At 35.5% G+C, this 17,845-nt stretch overlaps 1 protein-coding gene across 3 annotated transcripts in view; it reads right to left on the bottom strand.

Moving 5' to 3' along the window:
* ARHGAP24 (Rho GTPase activating protein 24) overlaps positions 1 to 17,845 on the bottom strand; it is a 516,123-nt gene that overhangs the window by 37,559 nt on the left and 460,719 nt on the right. For all 3 annotated transcript variants that reach the window (XM_049632110.1, XM_049632111.1, XM_049632112.1), the window contains one exon: positions 16,169 to 16,376. In XM_049632110.1, coding sequence (XP_049488067.1) covers positions 16,169 to 16,376 — 208 coding nt within the window. The remainder of the gene's footprint in view (positions 1 to 16,168; positions 16,377 to 17,845) is intronic.

Here is a 17,845-nt window from a genome sequence, read left to right as displayed (position 1 = left end):
TATATATATATAACTACACACACACACACACACACACACTGAGGGAAAGGAAAAAAATCCAGCTGTATATTTATTGTGAGTCTCATATTAAAATATGTCATGCTTTTTGTTGGAAAGGACACTTTGCTTCCACATATACAGAAATTTATTATATTAGTGGTGTTTTCTACTTGGACTATTTTTAGAGTGTAAGTGGGAAGAAAGAGAGACAAATAATTTTATTGAGAAGTAGGAAGGGTTTTTTTTTTTTTTTTGGTTGTTGTTTCATTGTTATTGTTTTGTTATAAGTCAAAATCTAGTTCACTCTGGGAGTATGATACATCCATATTCACAAGAGCATTTCTGGAGTACAAAAAAATAAAGGCACTGGATTTAATTTAGAGCTGTGACTTTTAAAAAATTACAAGCCATTCATAAGATTATGACTCTACATTGACACAGGCAGGCATTTTGCTTTAGTTGACAAAAATGATATCCTGACTGAATTTTAGAAGTTGTTTTGAAACATGACAATTTCCAGACTTCCTATGAAAATAAGCACATGAATTGTCTACTTATTGAGATATCAGAAATATTGGCATTATTTCATTCAACAAGTATATTCAAAATATAATCCTTATATCCATTTATTCAATAAAGGTTTATTGAATGACTAGACTATGTCAGACATTGTTCTAGGTGTTAGAGATAAAATAAAAGGTGATCAAGATTCATAAAATTCTCTACCTTCTTTAAGCTCATATTCCACATGAGTGTAGAGTTCTGCTTTATGAATACAGAGTTTTATTTTTATTGTTATTTATTTATTTTCAAAGTCTGTTTATCTGAGAGAGAGACAGAGAGAGAGAGAGAGAGAGAGCGAGAGCATGTGTGTGCAAAGTGGGGGAGGGGCAGAGATAGAAGAGAGAGAATCTCAAGCAGGCTCTGCACTGGCAGTGCTTGAACCCAGAAACTGTAAAATCATCATCTGAGCTGAAGTTGCACATTTAACTGACTAAGCCAGTCAGGTGCCCCTGAATACAGAGTTTGAGATGAATATTCACAGTGATATCTTCATATGCTATCCCAGAATGCATATGAAGATGCATGGTCCCACGATATCATAGTTACTTATCTCAAACCTAAATAAATACTCCCAGAACATTATTATTGATTCTTCAGCCATTTTCAACCATTTCTTTATAATAAATTATCAAGATAATCAGAGAAATCAAATATTTTAAAACCACATGACTTCTAAAGGGCATATATAAATGGTTCATAAGCACATAAAAAGATACACATCAGTAGTCATTAAGGAAATGCAAATTAAAACAACAATACCATTTCACACTCACTAGAATGGCTAGATTAAAAAAATTGGCACACTCATACATTGCTGGTAGAAATATAAAATGATGCAGCCATTTTGGAAAACACTTTGGCAGTTCTGCAAGTGTTACACATAGAGAAGACAATTCTATCTCTAGGTATATACCCAAGAGAAGTGAAAATGTACATCCGCACAAAAACTTGTACATGCATATTCACAGCAACATTTTTCATAAAAGCCAAAAACAGAAATATCTACCAACCGATAAATGGATAACCAATATGTAGTATAGCCAAGGAATGAAATTCTATTCATCAATAAAAAGCAACAAACTACTAGTGATATATGCTATAACATGGATGAAACTCAAGAGCATTATGCTAAATGAAAAAAACTGGATGCAAGAGACTGTATATTGAATAATTCCACCTATGTGAAATGCCAGTAAAGGGAAAATCTATAGAGACAGAAAGTAGATTAGTGGTTTCCTGGAGAGGAAGGGCTGCTGGAAATAACGGTAAATGACATAAAGGATGGTATTCAGGTGATGAAATGTTCTAAAACCGGTACGTAGTAATAATGGTTGCATAACTTGGTAAATTTGTCAAAAATCACTGAATTCTACCTTTGAAATGAGTGAATTACATGATATATAAAATATGACTCAATAAGTTTATTTCAGAAAATACATGCCTTTGAGGGACATACTTTCACCCAGCTCATGCAAGAATATCTACAATCTGACTTCTAAGACACACACAAGCGCCCACTTTCAGAATGTAAAACATTGCAGGTATCTTATTTCTTTCAGTAGGAATTGCCATGGAGATTTCAAAACAGAAAAATATCCTAGATTAAAAACACTGAAGGGTTTAGGTTCAAGCATAGGTTCAAGCAGATTACTTTTCCTTATCATATAAAATGTTAGAATCATCATTATCATACACATGATACCTACAATGGCAATAAATGTTAAGTGTCTTATTCCATTATATCACTTGCTTCTGGTGTCTTGTTCTATTTTGGTTTATTTATTTATTTAGTTTTTTTTTTTTTAATTAAGTTCCTTTATTTCAATTCCAGCACAGTTGACACACATTTTGTTTTATTTTTAAGTGCATTAATGCAACAATTCTGTGGGTTAAACATTATTATTTCTGTGTTACACATAAAACTAAGCATTTTGAGAAGTGAAGTAACTAGTCCCAAATTGTTAACTTAGGTAGTAAATGGTGGGCCCAAGCGAACTCTCTTATTCCTACACTGCTTCCTTACAAATAAGTACACAAACACCAACTGATATGCCAAATACTGGGAAGCTTCCTGTTAATTGACTATTTTTATTCATAATCCAATCAGGTTTCAGTGGAAGTGAGCTCTAAATTTATTAAAAGATAAATTGAAAGGAAAGTGAAACTCATGTCCTGGCTTCCAGTGTACAGGCTTTTAGATACATCACCAAGAGTGAGCACAATGAAACATGATAGATTTCTAACTAACAACCTGTACTACATGAAATATTTAGTAAATATCCATTCATGTGAATATCTTCCACATACAAGATATTTTCCTTTAAAACAGATTAATTTTTCCGACCCTGGTATGCTTACAAAGGGGTTTTGTGAAACCCTAGTGAGTCACATTCATTGTTCAAATTAAGTAAGAAGCCACGTGTTCAGGGAAGTGGGTCTGTCAGTGTTACTGAAGAGTAATCTGACTGTTTTTCCCAAAGTGTGGGATATTCCAAGTATGATTCCACACACAGAGATCACTAAGTGACATCAAATCACAGTTTGCTGATTATCTCTCACCTCTTCTGATTACGTCACATAAGAAGTACCAGTTGGAAATGAGTGTATATTTATCAAATTTACAGAAGGCCTTAGGGTCAGTCTTTGGAAAGCAGCTGTATTCAGCTGGCATTTAATAACATGTTTTGTTGTTACTTCATTTATGCTATGTTGACCTTGTAATTTATGGCATGTGGTGCTGGTTTTCAACTAACAATAATGATATGCATATCCTTTTACAAGAAAATTGATAAAACAGTGAATAAATTTAAAGAAAAATATTCGAACTAGTACAGATGTTATATGGATATTGCTAAAATCATGACGGTACTATGTGAATGACAGAAGTTTGAGATGTACTCTAAGGTGATGGTTATCAAATCCAGTCACACCATCATAATATCTAAGAATTGCATCAAAAAATAGGAATGTTAAGAGTCACCATAGTTAAACAGCCGTTCAGGTCATTGGAGGGCTGGCTCTCTCCTGGCTTAAGAGAATCATTTAGGGTGCTGAAAACAGATAACCAGTTGACCACCTACACATTCAGGGCTTGCCTTGGGCAAACTCCTGGGAGACAGTTTTTGCTTTTCCAACTCCACATGCCCTGAAGCTACCACTTGGTTTCTTCACTTTCCTCCATCAAACTCTACCTGTGGAGCCTTTATTCACACTGTGATACAAAGGCTCTATAACTGTTTAGTTTGCTACTGAACTCCCCAGTGTTTGATTTTTCACATGGATCAAAGGATAAAGGTCCAGGAAAGTTCTTTTTAGGTTGTTCTAAAATTTCAGACCCATTTCAGGAGGTAGGAAATAATATATTTTACACATGAATTGTACACCTCAGAAAATAAAATATCCTTCACAGTATATTAAGACCTGCCCTGCTGAGTCAGAAGTAACATGTTGCTTTCAATAATGCCATGAGGATGATTTTTTTTTTCATTTCATGTATGAGAAAACTGAGGCACATCACTTCAAATGAGCACTTCTGACCCCACATTATGACACCCTATAGCCTGGCTAGTATTACCCAAGTTATGAGTTGAGAACCTTGCATATAATAATTACTTGGGGATTTGTTTGAAATTCAGATTCCTACACATCCTCCACCCTTTTAAATAGCAGTGAGAGCCAATGGGATCTGAGTATCAGAAGCTTGTGACACCTCTTTGGGTCATTCTTATGCAAATGAATGTTTGAGAATCTCTAGGGACTATAATGTTCCCCTCCTTTCAAGTACACTTTTTATAACTCAGGGCAGTAATGCTCAAAGCTGTATTGCTACTCAGATGATAAAAATTAAAATATGTCTGGTTTCTCTGTCTTCTACATTTTAGACTTAAAAACATTTTTTTTTATTTCTACAGACTTGCAGTTTGTTTAGTGATCTTAATTCAGTCGCCAAAACAAATACAAAAATAAACAAAATGGTAGAAGAGGAGTAAAAGGATTGAGGGCAAAATGAACAGAGTATGTGGGAAGGTGTCTGGGGTACCTTGGACAGTAGTTATCTTACAGGATTCTTGAACAGAATGTGTAAAGTCATTGACTTCTACAAACTTCTGTCCTTGCTCTTGAACACTGTGTGGTAAGTGCATAGTTTTTTTGTTGCTGAACAATTAATGTTCTTTTGGTGACGCCCACATGGTCATTCTTAACCTTATCTTCCCAGCTATTCCAAAATGCATCTTCTTTAACAGCTGATGCCACCTGGAGAGCTTTGGAAAGAACATTCCGCTTCTAATCTGATTTTACACATTCTATATTTCATTTTTATCCCCTCAAAGTGAGAAGTTTAATATAAGATATTATACTTTAATTTGTTTTCATTTCTGAATAGAAATAATAGAGAAAAGAATGGTTAGGAACTATGATATCTGTTGTTTTTTTACAGGTGACATAAATTGATAAAATACAAATTCTTTTAGGTCAATGAAAAAGTCCTTTCTCACAAAATTCAGTTTGGTCAAGGAGTCTGTGGGAACATGCCATCTAACTGTAGAAACAAAAAGCCATGCATAGATAAAAGTCTTAAACTTGAACCTCAGAACTTGAAAAATATCATGAGATAATTAAAGAGCAGAAAGTGCCTGGTTTAATAAAAGCTGGTGCATGTGCCTGCAACATCTCTAAATTCAAATAATGTATGTTCCAAATTTCTTTTTCTCAAGTAATCTTTTTTTTTCCTCCCATAGGACAATATATGAAAAGTCTTCTAAATGGATCCATAGCTTCAAAAACACAGGCTGATTTATGAATACAGATGGTTGTTAGCATTGGACTGATGTGTGCAAAACACTGAAAACAACAGGTAGAGTGAGACAAAGCAATGCACTGATATGATGAATTATTATACAGTCCTTGAAATCAGGTTTGTGAAAGCTACTTAGTGATATGAAAAGTTGTTCATGATATAACATTAACAAGAAAAGGCAAGACATAAAAGCCATGTGATTCTAATACTTTATATATATACATATCTGTATTTAGATATATCTGTATGTTTAAGTCTCTACATATTACATATTTACACATTATATATTTCAAGAACTCTCTGGGTTATTTAATTTTGAAATATCCATCCTACCTTCTTATATTCTTCTATATTCTAAACTGTATACAAAATGTTATAATTTAAAATATGATGTTAATAATATTTAAATTAAAATTTAATAACACTTTATACTGTTATAATTTTTAAATGCTATTAAGAAAGTTCACTTTAAAGTCAAATTTTAGGGCTTAATATTGGAGCTTCAGTAATATTAGGTCTTAATATCAAAATTAAAGATTATGTTTGTAGAATGCCTGTCAGAATTTCTTTCCATATTTTAATACATATGGAGATTAAAGCTAAATCTTGTTGACTCTTTAGTGAAGTATAAGCATTATGAGAATACACAGGGGAACATATTTACTCATTCTCACTCTTTTCATGTATTTCACAATGAAAAATTTCTGTACTTTGCTTTATATCCTACTATCTATTGAAAACATTATACACAATCTGTGTTTTTAAACTTACATCATTTTAAAATCATTTTAATAGTGAGCATTGGTGAAACTAACTTGAACTAGCAAATGTTCCAAAGCAGTCTGTCTTCACATTTGAAAAACTGAAACATGAGCTAGCTAGGACTTAGCCATGAGAAATTTCAAATTCAGACAATTTATTGAAAAAGCAGATAGGGTAGAATACTCTACTTGGACATGTTCTGAAAATAATCTTACTCTCCTTGGGAAATTATGGATTATTTATTCCTCTACCAGTGGAGTTGATAATTACATTTTACTACACATATGTACCTCTCTTCTTTATATTTCCGTGTTTATGGATCTGGAAGTTCTTTTTTTTTTTTTTTTTTTTTTTTTTTTTATCAGCAGAATCTAGTAATTCACAGTTGTGCCTCCCTATGACTGCAGGACTCAAGCTTGACAATTTATTTATCAAAACAAGGATATTTAGATTGCCAGAGTGTGATATTGTGATGAAAAAGAGAAATATACATATATACATTTTTCCTGGTTCTTGGCCAGAACTCCTAAAACCTTTGTAATTCCCTAATGGTACAAAGTAATAGAAACATCTTTTGTTATAATATTTGGTTTTTATCCCTAATTCCTGAAGTAGTTCTATCGAAGAAGATGAAAGAAAAGTCTTCCTTATTCATAAGTAGCCTTTTTCGGGCCACTGGGGTGGCTCAGTCCATTGAGTGTCTGACTCTTGATTTCAGCTCAGAACATGATCTCACAGTTCGAGTCCTGCATGGGGCTCACTGCTGTCAGCACACAGCCAGCTTCAGATCCTCTGTCCCTCTCTTTTTCTGCTCCTCCTCCATGTATGCTCTCTCTCAAAAATAAATATTAAAAAAATAAAATAACAAGGTCCTTTCAACCACACTGGAGTTTATGTTAATGAGGTCACTTTTGGGAAGCCCCTAAGACAGGTAGGGCTGGTTGCCAGAGGAAGCAACCTTGTAATTAGGGTGTTGGAACTTTCACTCCTCAATCTCTGGGGAGGAAGAGGGAACTAGACATTCAGTTCAATCCCCAATGGCCAAAGATTTAATCAGTCATGACTATGCAATGAAACCTCCCTAAAAATTTCCTAACTAAGAGGTTCGGAAAGCTTGTGGGCTAAGTGAACACATCCTTGTGCTGGGAGGGGGGCAGCATGCCTGACAAAGCCATGGAAACTCTGCACCCTTTACCATACTGCCCTATGCATCTGTTTCTAAACAGATCTATTCCATCTGGCTGTTCCTAAATTGTATCCTTTTAAAATAAACTGGTAATCCAGTAAATAAACTGTTACCCTGAGTTGTGCGAGCTCTTCTAGCAAATTATGAAGTCCAAGGAGTCTCCAGTTTAGAGCTGATTGATTAGAAGTACAGGTGCCAACCTGGCACTTGTGATCGGCATTTGAAATGGGAGTGGGGAGAGGGCAGCCTTGTGAAACTGAGCCCTTAACCTGTGGAGTCTGCAATAACTGGACAGTTAATATCAGAACTTAATTAAATTGTAGGACAACCTGTGGGTGTTCACCAAGAATTAGAGAATTTCTTGCTGTGGAAAGCCTATACATTTGGTGTCAGAGTGCTCTGTAAGTAGAGTAAAAATAAATAAATAAATAAAAATTTTAAAAATCCCTTGTTTTCCTTTATAGAGTGGGCATTTTTTAACATGTAAAGAAAATTATTCCATTTACTTGTTAAAAATATTTCAATGGATTTCCATTTCACTTGAAAAACAAATTAAATTCCTTCTCATAATCTATTGGACTACAAAGATCCATCTCTTCCAGCTCATCTCCAAAAACTGTACTTGTCACTCACTGTACTCTAGCCACAATATCCTTCTTTATGGTCTAAGCTAAGCTATGCTCATCTCAAGGCCTTTGTACTTGACATTCTATCTACAGTGTGCCTCTACCATATCTCAGATATGGCAAACTTCTTTTTTTTTAATATGAAATTTATTGTCAAATTGGTTTCCATACAACACCCAGTGCTCATCCCAGCAGGTGCCCTCCTCAGTGAGACATGGCAAACTTCATTCAAGTTAAACCTAAAAGTTATATTCCCAGGAAGGAGACGTGTGTTTCCACCACTTCACTCAACATACTAGCAGCTCAACTTTAACATTCTTTGAAATTATTTACATATTGACCGCTTACTGTTCATCTCCCCACCACTAGTGATACAAACCCAGAAGAGAATTGACTTTGTCTTTTTTACATAGAACAGGGTCTAAGACATACTAAACTCTCCAAAATTATTTGTTGAATGAATGAATGAGATGGACTGTCAGATTGACAAAGGTAACTGTCAATAATTTGTCTCATCCCTATAACATTCATGTAACTCCTTCAATCAAGAAGTAGAACCAATTTTCAATCTTTTTTGATCTGAACTGGCCTTATGATTTACTTTTGACCAGTAGTATTCAGTGGATGTGACATCGTGCCAGTTCTGGGCCTCACCCTTCAAGGGCCCTGATAGCTTCCACTCTTATTGTCTTTTAGTCCTGGGATACTGTGTAAAATGTTCTAATAATTGGTTAAAGAGAGAAACTCTGTAGGATGCATGACTGCAAAGAGAAAGAGAAGCTCAACTCACCATCAGCCATTTCAGCCAGCCCAACCTAGACACCACATTTGGATACTGCACCTACAGGAAGTCATGGCAACTGTTACCGTGCCTCTGCCAACACTCCCCACATGAAAAATCTGAAAGGTTGCTACTGTTTTAAACCAAAAAGTTGGGACTGGTTTGCTATACCTGAAACAGTCACTGGATCCAGAAATTGGGTGCAGCTGCAACAAAACTCTAATTGTATGGTGTTGGCTTTGCCCAGGCAGTGTCTGGACAGTTGCAAGGGGACTATTAGATGATTGGAACTTGAAATGAGAAAATTGCTCTTAGAAGCTAAAGAAAAATAAAAGCTTATTAAGCAGTGGTGGAAAAATTTGTAAGACATGGAATATAGAAAATATAGAAAATGTTCCTGATGAAGCTAATTAGAAACTGTTGAACTCTGAAGGAGAATTTGAAGAAACTATAGTGGCCCTGGGATAGTGTCTCCAGCTGGTAAAATAGTATTAAAGTAAGAAACAGCCACAGAGCAAAGGTAAAATCCAGAGTGCTGCCATAATAACATGACCTGAAGGTAAAGACCCACTGATGGTGTGAATGTAAGACTCCTGGTTAGAACTTCTCTGAAAGACTTAGGGTAGCACCTTACAGATTCTCTCACCAATACAAAAGGATTTAGAAAGAATCTTAAGATTGTTCCATAGCACTCTGACTCACAGACCCAATATGGCAGGACCTAACCCAAATGCACTCATGGGTGTGACTTTGTTTCAGTGAGAAGATTATAATTGGACACTTCCAAGGTTTTTAAAGGAACTATGGCAACTTGGAATAAAAGGGACAGTATCAGTTCAAAATGAAAAGAGGCTTTGAGACCCCAACTTTTTATGGGCAGGAAGCAGGCTAAGAAGCCACTTAATTAGAAAAATGAGCCATTTCTTGTTGGGGTTGGGGTAAAGAAAAAAAATAAAAGAAGTCTCATGGAGCAGAACCAGGGGTCTAGAGGGCAGACCAAAGAATAGAGAGGAGCCGAATGTTAGAGAACCAAACCCTAACCGAGGCCCATTTCCCACCCCCCAGAGGAGGGGCCCTGACAACATGTGTCCAGCAGGATTTCAGAACTGCTATGGATGAGAATCTTCTCACAGTCCTCACAGAGTAAACAGATACCATATATGCTATTAAAAATGAGAAAACTAGGGGTGCCTCGGTGGCTCAGTCGGTTGAGCGTCCAACTTTGGCTCAGGTGATGATCTTGCGGTTTGTGAGTCTGAGCCCTGCATTGGGCTCTGTACTGATGGCTCGGAGCCTTGAGCCTGCTTAGGATTCTGTGTTTCCCTCTCTCTCTCTCTCTCTCTGGCCCTACCCTGCTTGTGCTCTGTCTCTTTCTGTCTCTCAAAAACAAATAAACATTTAAAAAGTATTTAAAAAATGGAAAAAAACCCTAGATTATATGAAACAACTGTTTTTTAAGATACTGGACAATCATACAAAAATGTGACCCTTGAGAGTATGGAATCAAATGAGGTAAGTGTTACAATTACTCCAGCCTTGCACATTGTCATTTACCAGAGCCTGGGACAGGGATGGGAACCCTAAATAGAAAACAGCAGTCTCACTGAGCTAAGAAGACAGAGAATACAGTTTGGAGGGCTTGAAGCAGCTGGCATTTGTGATGTAGACTACTAGAGAGGAGGGAGCTTTGCACAAAATGACTTCTTGAAATCTACATACAGGTCTTCTGTCTTCATCTGAATACCAACATGAGCCTGCAGAAAGTAACACGCTATAGGGCTAAACACAGAAGAACTACCAGGGAAAGAACAACTATCAAGGATAACAGAGTGTAAGAGAAAAATTTTTAAAAAGAGAGAAAATCAATGACACTAAAACTGGTTCTTTTTAAGGTTTAACGAAATTGATAACATCTGGATAGACTGAATAAGAGAAAAGGATGTAACAAATTGCTAATATCAGAAGAAAAAGAGAACACTTTACTAAAAAAGCCTACAGACATTATTAAAAGAGGAATATTATAAACAGCTTCATGACAATAAATTTGAAAAGTTATATGGAATGGGAAAATGTCATGAAAGAGACAAATCACCAAAACTGGCACAAGAATTAGAAAAGCCATCTCTCGGGGCACCTGGTTGGCTCAGTCGGTTAAGCGTCCGACTTCGGCTCAGGTCACCATCTCGCGGTATGTGGGTTCGAGCCCCACGTCGGGCTCTGTGCTGACTGTTCAGAGCCTGGAGCCTGTTTCAGATTCTGTGTCTCCCTTTCTCTCTGACCCTCCCCTGTTCATGCTCTGTCTCTCTCTGTCTCAAAAATAAATAAATGTTAAAAAAAAAAATTAAAAAAAAAAAGAAAAGCCATCTCTCTCTCTCTCTCTCTTTTTTTTTTCTTTTTTACATTTACTTATCTTTAAGAGACAGAGTGAGACAGTGCACGAGTGGGGGGAGGGGCAGAGAGAGAAAGAGACACAGAATCTAAAGCAGGCTCCAGGCTCTGAGCTGTCAGCCGAGTCTGACGTGGGGCTGGAACCCACAAGCTGTGAGATCATTACCTGAACTGAAGTCGGGGGCTCAACTGACTGAGCCACCCAGGTGCCCCCATGTCTTTTAAAAAAAATTTTTTTTAATGTTTATTTATTTTTGAGAGGCAGAGCGTGAGGGGGGGGCGGGAGGGGAGGGGTGGGAGGGGGGGAGGGGCAGAGAGAGAGAGATGAAATCTGAAGCAGGCTCTAGGCTTTGAGCTGTCAGCACAAAGCCTGACAGGGGCCTCGAACTCACAAACTGTGACATCATGACCTGAGCCAAAGTTGGACGCTTAATCCACTGAGCCATCCAGTCACCCCAAGAAAAGCCATCTCTAAAAACTTCCCCACAAAGACAACGTCAGGACTAGATGATATCACTGGTAAATTTTACCAAATATTTATGGGGGGAATAATACAAAGTACAAATACTCTTTCAGAAAATAGAGGTGGGGGGCACTTTCCAACTAATATGGGGACCAGAATTTCTCTGATAACAAAACTAGTCAAAGATACTATAAGAAATCTACAGGTCAATACCCTTGATGAATATAAGTCCTCAATCCTTAACAAATTATTTGCAAGTCAGATACAGCAATATATAAAAAGGGTAATGCATCATAACCAAATGTGGCTTATCCTAGCAATGTAAAGTTGGTTTAACATTCAAAAATAGATTAATGTAATTCAGGACATTAACATAACAAAAGGGAAGAATCAGATAATTTCTGTAATAAATGGATTTTATAAAATATGATCCTCATTTGTTATTAAAATTGTAGGCAAAGTAGAAATAAAAGGACATTTTCTAACTTCATAAAGGTCATCAGGAAAAAACCTATAGCTACCATCACACATAGTAGTGAAAGACTGAAAACTTTCGTCTACATATAAAGAGTATGTATACCTACTATTATGGTAGATGAATTCTTAGCAAGTACAAGCAGGTGAGAAAAAGAAATACAAGGCCTACATATTGCAAAGGAAGAAATAAAACTCTCATTATGTACAGTTAATAAGATTATGTATGTAGAAAATCCTAAGTGATCTATAAAAATCCTGCTAGCACTAAAAAATGAACTTGCCAAGTTGGTAGGACAAAAATCTATACATAAAGAAATCAATTGTATTTGGATAGTCTAGCAGTGAGCAATTATAAAATTAAATATTAAAAAACAATACTATTTACAGGAGCATCTATAAATAGCAAATACTTGAGGATAAATTTAACAAAATGGAACAAGATCTTACATCAAAAAATACAAAATGTTGCTGATATACAAAAAGTCCTAATGAAATGGAGAGATGGGCCACTTTTATGGATTAGAAGATTTCATAGTTTTAAGATGTCATTTTTCTCCCAGTTGATTTCTGGATTCAATAAAATTTCAGTCAAAATCCTAACATACTTTTTTTTGTAGACATTGACAAGCATATGCTAAATTTCTTTATCTTTTTTAAAAGAAGATGTAAATGACCTAGAATAGGCAAAACAAATTTGAAAAAGAACAAAATTAGGGGATTTGCTCCACTTGATTTCAAGATTTTGTTATTTTTTAATCTTTATTCTTGAGAGAGAGTGAGAGAGAGAGAGAGAGAGAGAGCACTGGCAGGGGAGAGGCTGAGAAAGAGGGAGACATAGAATCCCAAGCAGGCTCCAGGCTCTGAGCTGTCATTACAGAGCCCAATGAGGGGCTCAAACTCACGAACCATGAGATCATGACCTGAGCCAAAGTCAGACGCTTAATGGACTGAGCCACCCAGGTATCCCTCAAGACTTTAAAGCTATAGTGATTTTCTCTTAAAATAGCCTCCTACAAATCCTTCCTTCTCTGTATGTGCTTACCCCTCTTTCCATCAAGTGGTGTTTATTTTCCCTCTCCTCGAATGTAGGCTGGCCTGTTTTGTGACTTGCTTTGACCAAGAGACTACACCAGAAGTCACACTGTGTCATATGGACCCAGCCCTTGTGAGGCTTACAAACTGCCATTTTTATTTTCTTGGAACCCTGAGGTATCATGTCAATAGGTCTGACTAATCGGCCAGAGGTAAAGGCCATACATATAAGGAGCAGCTCTAATAATAGATGTGAGATTTACAGAGAGAGATAGAGGGAGAGAGAAAGGCCCAAGTGGACTTCAGCCATGTTAGCCATGCCAGACAAGGCTCTGCACATCTGAGTAGAACCATCTTGTATCCTTCAGACCTAACTGATCTCCATGAATCAGCATCATGTACAGGAGAAATGAGCACATCCTGGCCAACTCCTGCCCAAAGTACAGAACCATGAGCAATAACCAGTTGTTATTACTTATGTCACAAAGTTTGGGGGTAGTCTGTTATACAAGTGTAGAAACTGGAAACACTGAATCACTGAGCAAATGAACGACACTCTCCTTTTCCTCCTAGGATGCTAGCAACATTACCGTATTGTGCTAACATTGAAATACTCTATGCAATTCTCTTCTATAGCTTTTCTAGTTGACAGGTAGCTTCCATAATTATTCTTTAGAAGTTAAAAGTTAAGGACATTTTTATGCAGTATAATATCAACAGGTAATTAAAGATCGTTCAGGTTAAATTTCTGATTGTAAAACGGTGTTTACTGGAATCACAATATTAAAAAAAATTCATTATCCCACAAAATCAGTGTTCATCTTTTGTCACATTTTCATCAGTCTGTTTATGCATTAGTGCATTTTATACAAAAAATACTTTTTATAAGTGAGATAATATTTTACATAAAGATTGCACAATATTTCACTGTCAGCTCAGCTATTAAGAACCTGATTTAGAGATAATTGCTCACAGAGCATACCTTTTCTTACAGGTATCCTAAAATTTATAAAATACCCTTCCATTCTTTCTTATTAGTGAGAATCTTGTTATAAGAACCAAAAGCATAAATGCCTATAGCAAAATAATTTTTAGTAAATATACTTTTCTATAATGTCATCTGTGTTTTTTGGCCATATATAAGAAAAAGCCATTGAAATTTATCAATGTCACATGAAGTTTATGGTAAAAGGTTTTATTTATCCCATTATATGATATTTTATTATGAGGATCCCACTGACAAATTTCTTTTAATTTTGAAGCTAAAAAATTACATTTCTTCTAGATAAACCATTGTGTATATCCTGTGAATAGACTTGAATTTGCAACTATTATTTAGTGTTGTTTTTCAAAGTATAGAATAAGACATTGGGCACCCCTGCCAAAAGTATATCTGTATTCTTGAAATTTGTTCTCTGATTCTGGTTTTGAATTCATTTGTCTCCACATTTAATTTTTATCTCTCAGAGATAATTTATGAATGTCTATAAACTGTAATACTTCTGTAAACAGGTAGGATTTTAATCAATTAATTGATCCTGTCTTATTTTTCCATTTATCATTTCCACTTATTATTTTATAATTAGCATTTTTCTAAAACTTTCATAATTGTATAACATTTTGTTATATTAATGCAGTATTATTTAATTGACCATACTCTACTTCTGGAGATAATAGATTGGTGTTAATTTTTTACTATTATAAAAATTGTAATAAGAAACTTTATACGTGTTTTTGTCCACAGATCTGATTTTTTTCTAAGACTAGAATATCTTGCTAAAACGGTCTTGAAATATATCATCAAATTTCTTTAGAAAGACTACAACAATTTGCTCTCTCGCCATCAGAGTGCCTACCTTAACATACCTTGCCAGTACTGAGTATTATCACTGTTCAAGATTTTGTTAATGTGATTAGTGGGAGGACATTAAATGATTTAATGTGCATTTCTTGGATTATTAGCAAAAGCCCATATTTCCAATAATGCTTCCTTTGTCTCATATCATGTATTCAAGTGTCTTCTTGTCTACCTGTTCTGTAGATCTGGCTCTATCCATGTGCTAACTCTATGATTTCAAAGAAATAATAGTATGCAATTGTCAGTTTTCAAATAATATGACTGTTCTTATCCACAAAGTCTAATACTGAGAACCTCCCCTGAGGAAATTATCAAAATATAGAAAATACTAATGTGAATGTATACCCCCTACAATACTATTTATAATATAAATATAAGTGATATAAGTGATAAAAGTGATCGTATAAATATCCAAATTGTTGAAATAATTATGAATAATATACATGTAGAATGAAATATTAGATGTGAAAAATTATGCTTATAGAGGTTGCCAATCATCAAACATTAAGTTAAACTATACTAGAATGTTGGGGATATTTCAAATATTAATATGAAAAATATCAGCTATACTATACTACATTAATAATATTAGGAGAAAAAATATTATTTTCTACTAAATTAAAAAAAGTGAAGAGAAGGAGGTAATTTATAAAATATTACCATAAGTGTTTAATTCTTAGTGGAGTTATGGATGCTTTATATTTTCTTTTCTGGAACTTCCATTATTTCCTGAATTTCATCATGCTATATGTTTCTTGTTTCCTTATAAATCTATTCTAGATTAAGGTGGAGCTATATATTTAAAAATATGATGCTTTCATTATGATTAAAAACAGTTATTGTAACTACATTGCCAATATCCCGATCTCTGCTTATTAATACTTTTAATATCTCTTAGCTGAAAGAATTAGGAAGACACTGAACAGGAAAGATTCCTATTTTAAAAACTCACTTTTCTGATGCAAAAGCTTAATAGAGTGTTAATTTAGTTCCAAAGGAAAAGAATAAATAATGTTTTAAGGGGGACAAAAAGTATGGAAGAGAAAGACATCTAAAGTGTCAAATTTTTGACTCTGTAAATTAATAAAAACAATCGACCCTTGTGTGGCTATAAAATCCATATTCTAAACTATTACAACATCCATTAAGGTTATATCCTCTCAGCTCACTGCATCTCTTCTGTTCGGTTTGGATTTCTCAGTGAAGGATGATTAGGAAAATCTTGAAAGCTACCTGTCAAATGATGGCTTCTCTCCACAGTCAAAGGCATCCTGGAGCTCCTTAACGAGGTTAGCCTGGCCTGGCAGTCGGAACAGACCCTCTTCCTTCAGCCCCCTTTGTCGGATAAAGTCCACACACTGCTCCACCAACATTGGAGCCAGACGGTTCCCATATCTCTTCTCATAACGGACAGTGTCTTCAAGTTTCTGTCCAAAAATGCCTGGAGGAATAAAGATTACAGTGAATGTGAAGAATCATTTCATTTTGTTACCTGAAAACAAAAAAACAAAACACAAAACACAAAAAAAAAACCCAAAAAACAAAAAACCCTCAATGTTAAGGAAAAACAAAGATTGAAATGCTGGCAAGCATGTAACAATTGGTACTTCACATTTTTACAGAATCAAATCCACTATATACAATTCTCCAAATGGAAAGGATTTGTCATATGCTGTTCTTTCCCCCTATATTCCATATTTAATCCCCAAACCAAATAGAAATATAAAGTTGGAGATATCCCCTTGGATGTAAGAAACACTGCAATAAATATAACTTTAGTTTTGGGTTTTCTTTTCTTTTTCTTCTATTTTGGAAAAGGAATTGTATTGAAAAGCAGAAATATTCTGCAGAGAATAGTCAAATTCTACTGTTGTTACAGTTGTAACTTTACATCCAATTTTCATTTAATTTAAATATTATTTATTTCTTTGTTCACCTTTTGTTTTCAATCAAGTGATGATGCCACGATTATAATCAAGATGATAAAACCAGGAAAAAATGCCCAGAATTTTCATCCACATAAAATATTTCAGGCATTGTTTGCCTTTTAAAACCTTAAACTGTTAATTTATTTGAAAGGGAAAAATCTAAACTATGAAGCAGTGCATACCAGAAGTGAGGAGGTGGGATCATGGTGGTTTACCCTAACAGATAGGAAGGAATATTTCATCACACATTGTCTAGAACTGCCAACACATGGTGGTAATAAAAAGCAGGCCAATTTTGATCAATTTTATTACTGATTTTAAAATAACCACAAGGGATGAATTCTTTGCTGCATGCATTTGGAGCTGAAAATCCATGATTTACCCTTGCTACCCCACTGATTAAGAAACAATTCCTCTAGCTATTTGTAGTTGGTGTGATCACTTCAGGATTAAGTCATGGAGTTGGAGCACTGTTCGTGCAGGCCCTCAGGGCCCACAGTCCCAATGGAGTCACTGTTGTGTGTTCCAAGGCATCTGGAAGTGGTGTTCCTACTGACGACGAACAGGTGACTGGGCTGGAAATGGGAGGCCATGATGGTTGCATGGAGGGGACTGGACCCATAAAATATACTAGCCCCAAAGACCGTGTTGGGCACCAAGGAAGACCCTAATATTGTTCCTTCTGTCACCAATAAGCAAATAGTGGGCTGTATGTGCGAAGAGGACAACAGTGCTATCATCTGGGTCAAGTTGCACAAAGGTGAGACCCAGTGATGCCCTAGCTGTGGACTCCATTATAAGCTGGTGTTCTACCAGTTAGCCCACTGAGCCTTTCTTTACACTAATTTACTCAAAATGTGCTGTAAACTTTTCTTCTTTCCAAAAAAGAATGACATTGTATTGGTTCTTCTCAAAAGAGAAAGGGAGGGAAAGAGAAAGAGAAAGAGAAAGAGAAAGAGAAAGAGAAAGAGAAAGAGAAAGA

This window comes from Panthera uncia, chromosome B1 (genome assembly GCF_023721935.1).
Source record: "Panthera uncia isolate 11264 chromosome B1, Puncia_PCG_1.0, whole genome shotgun sequence".
In the NCBI taxonomy this organism is placed as follows: domain Eukaryota; kingdom Metazoa; phylum Chordata; class Mammalia; order Carnivora; family Felidae; genus Panthera; species Panthera uncia.
The sequence above is the reverse complement of the archived record's forward strand: the minus strand, read 5'-3'. Positions and strand labels throughout refer to the sequence as shown.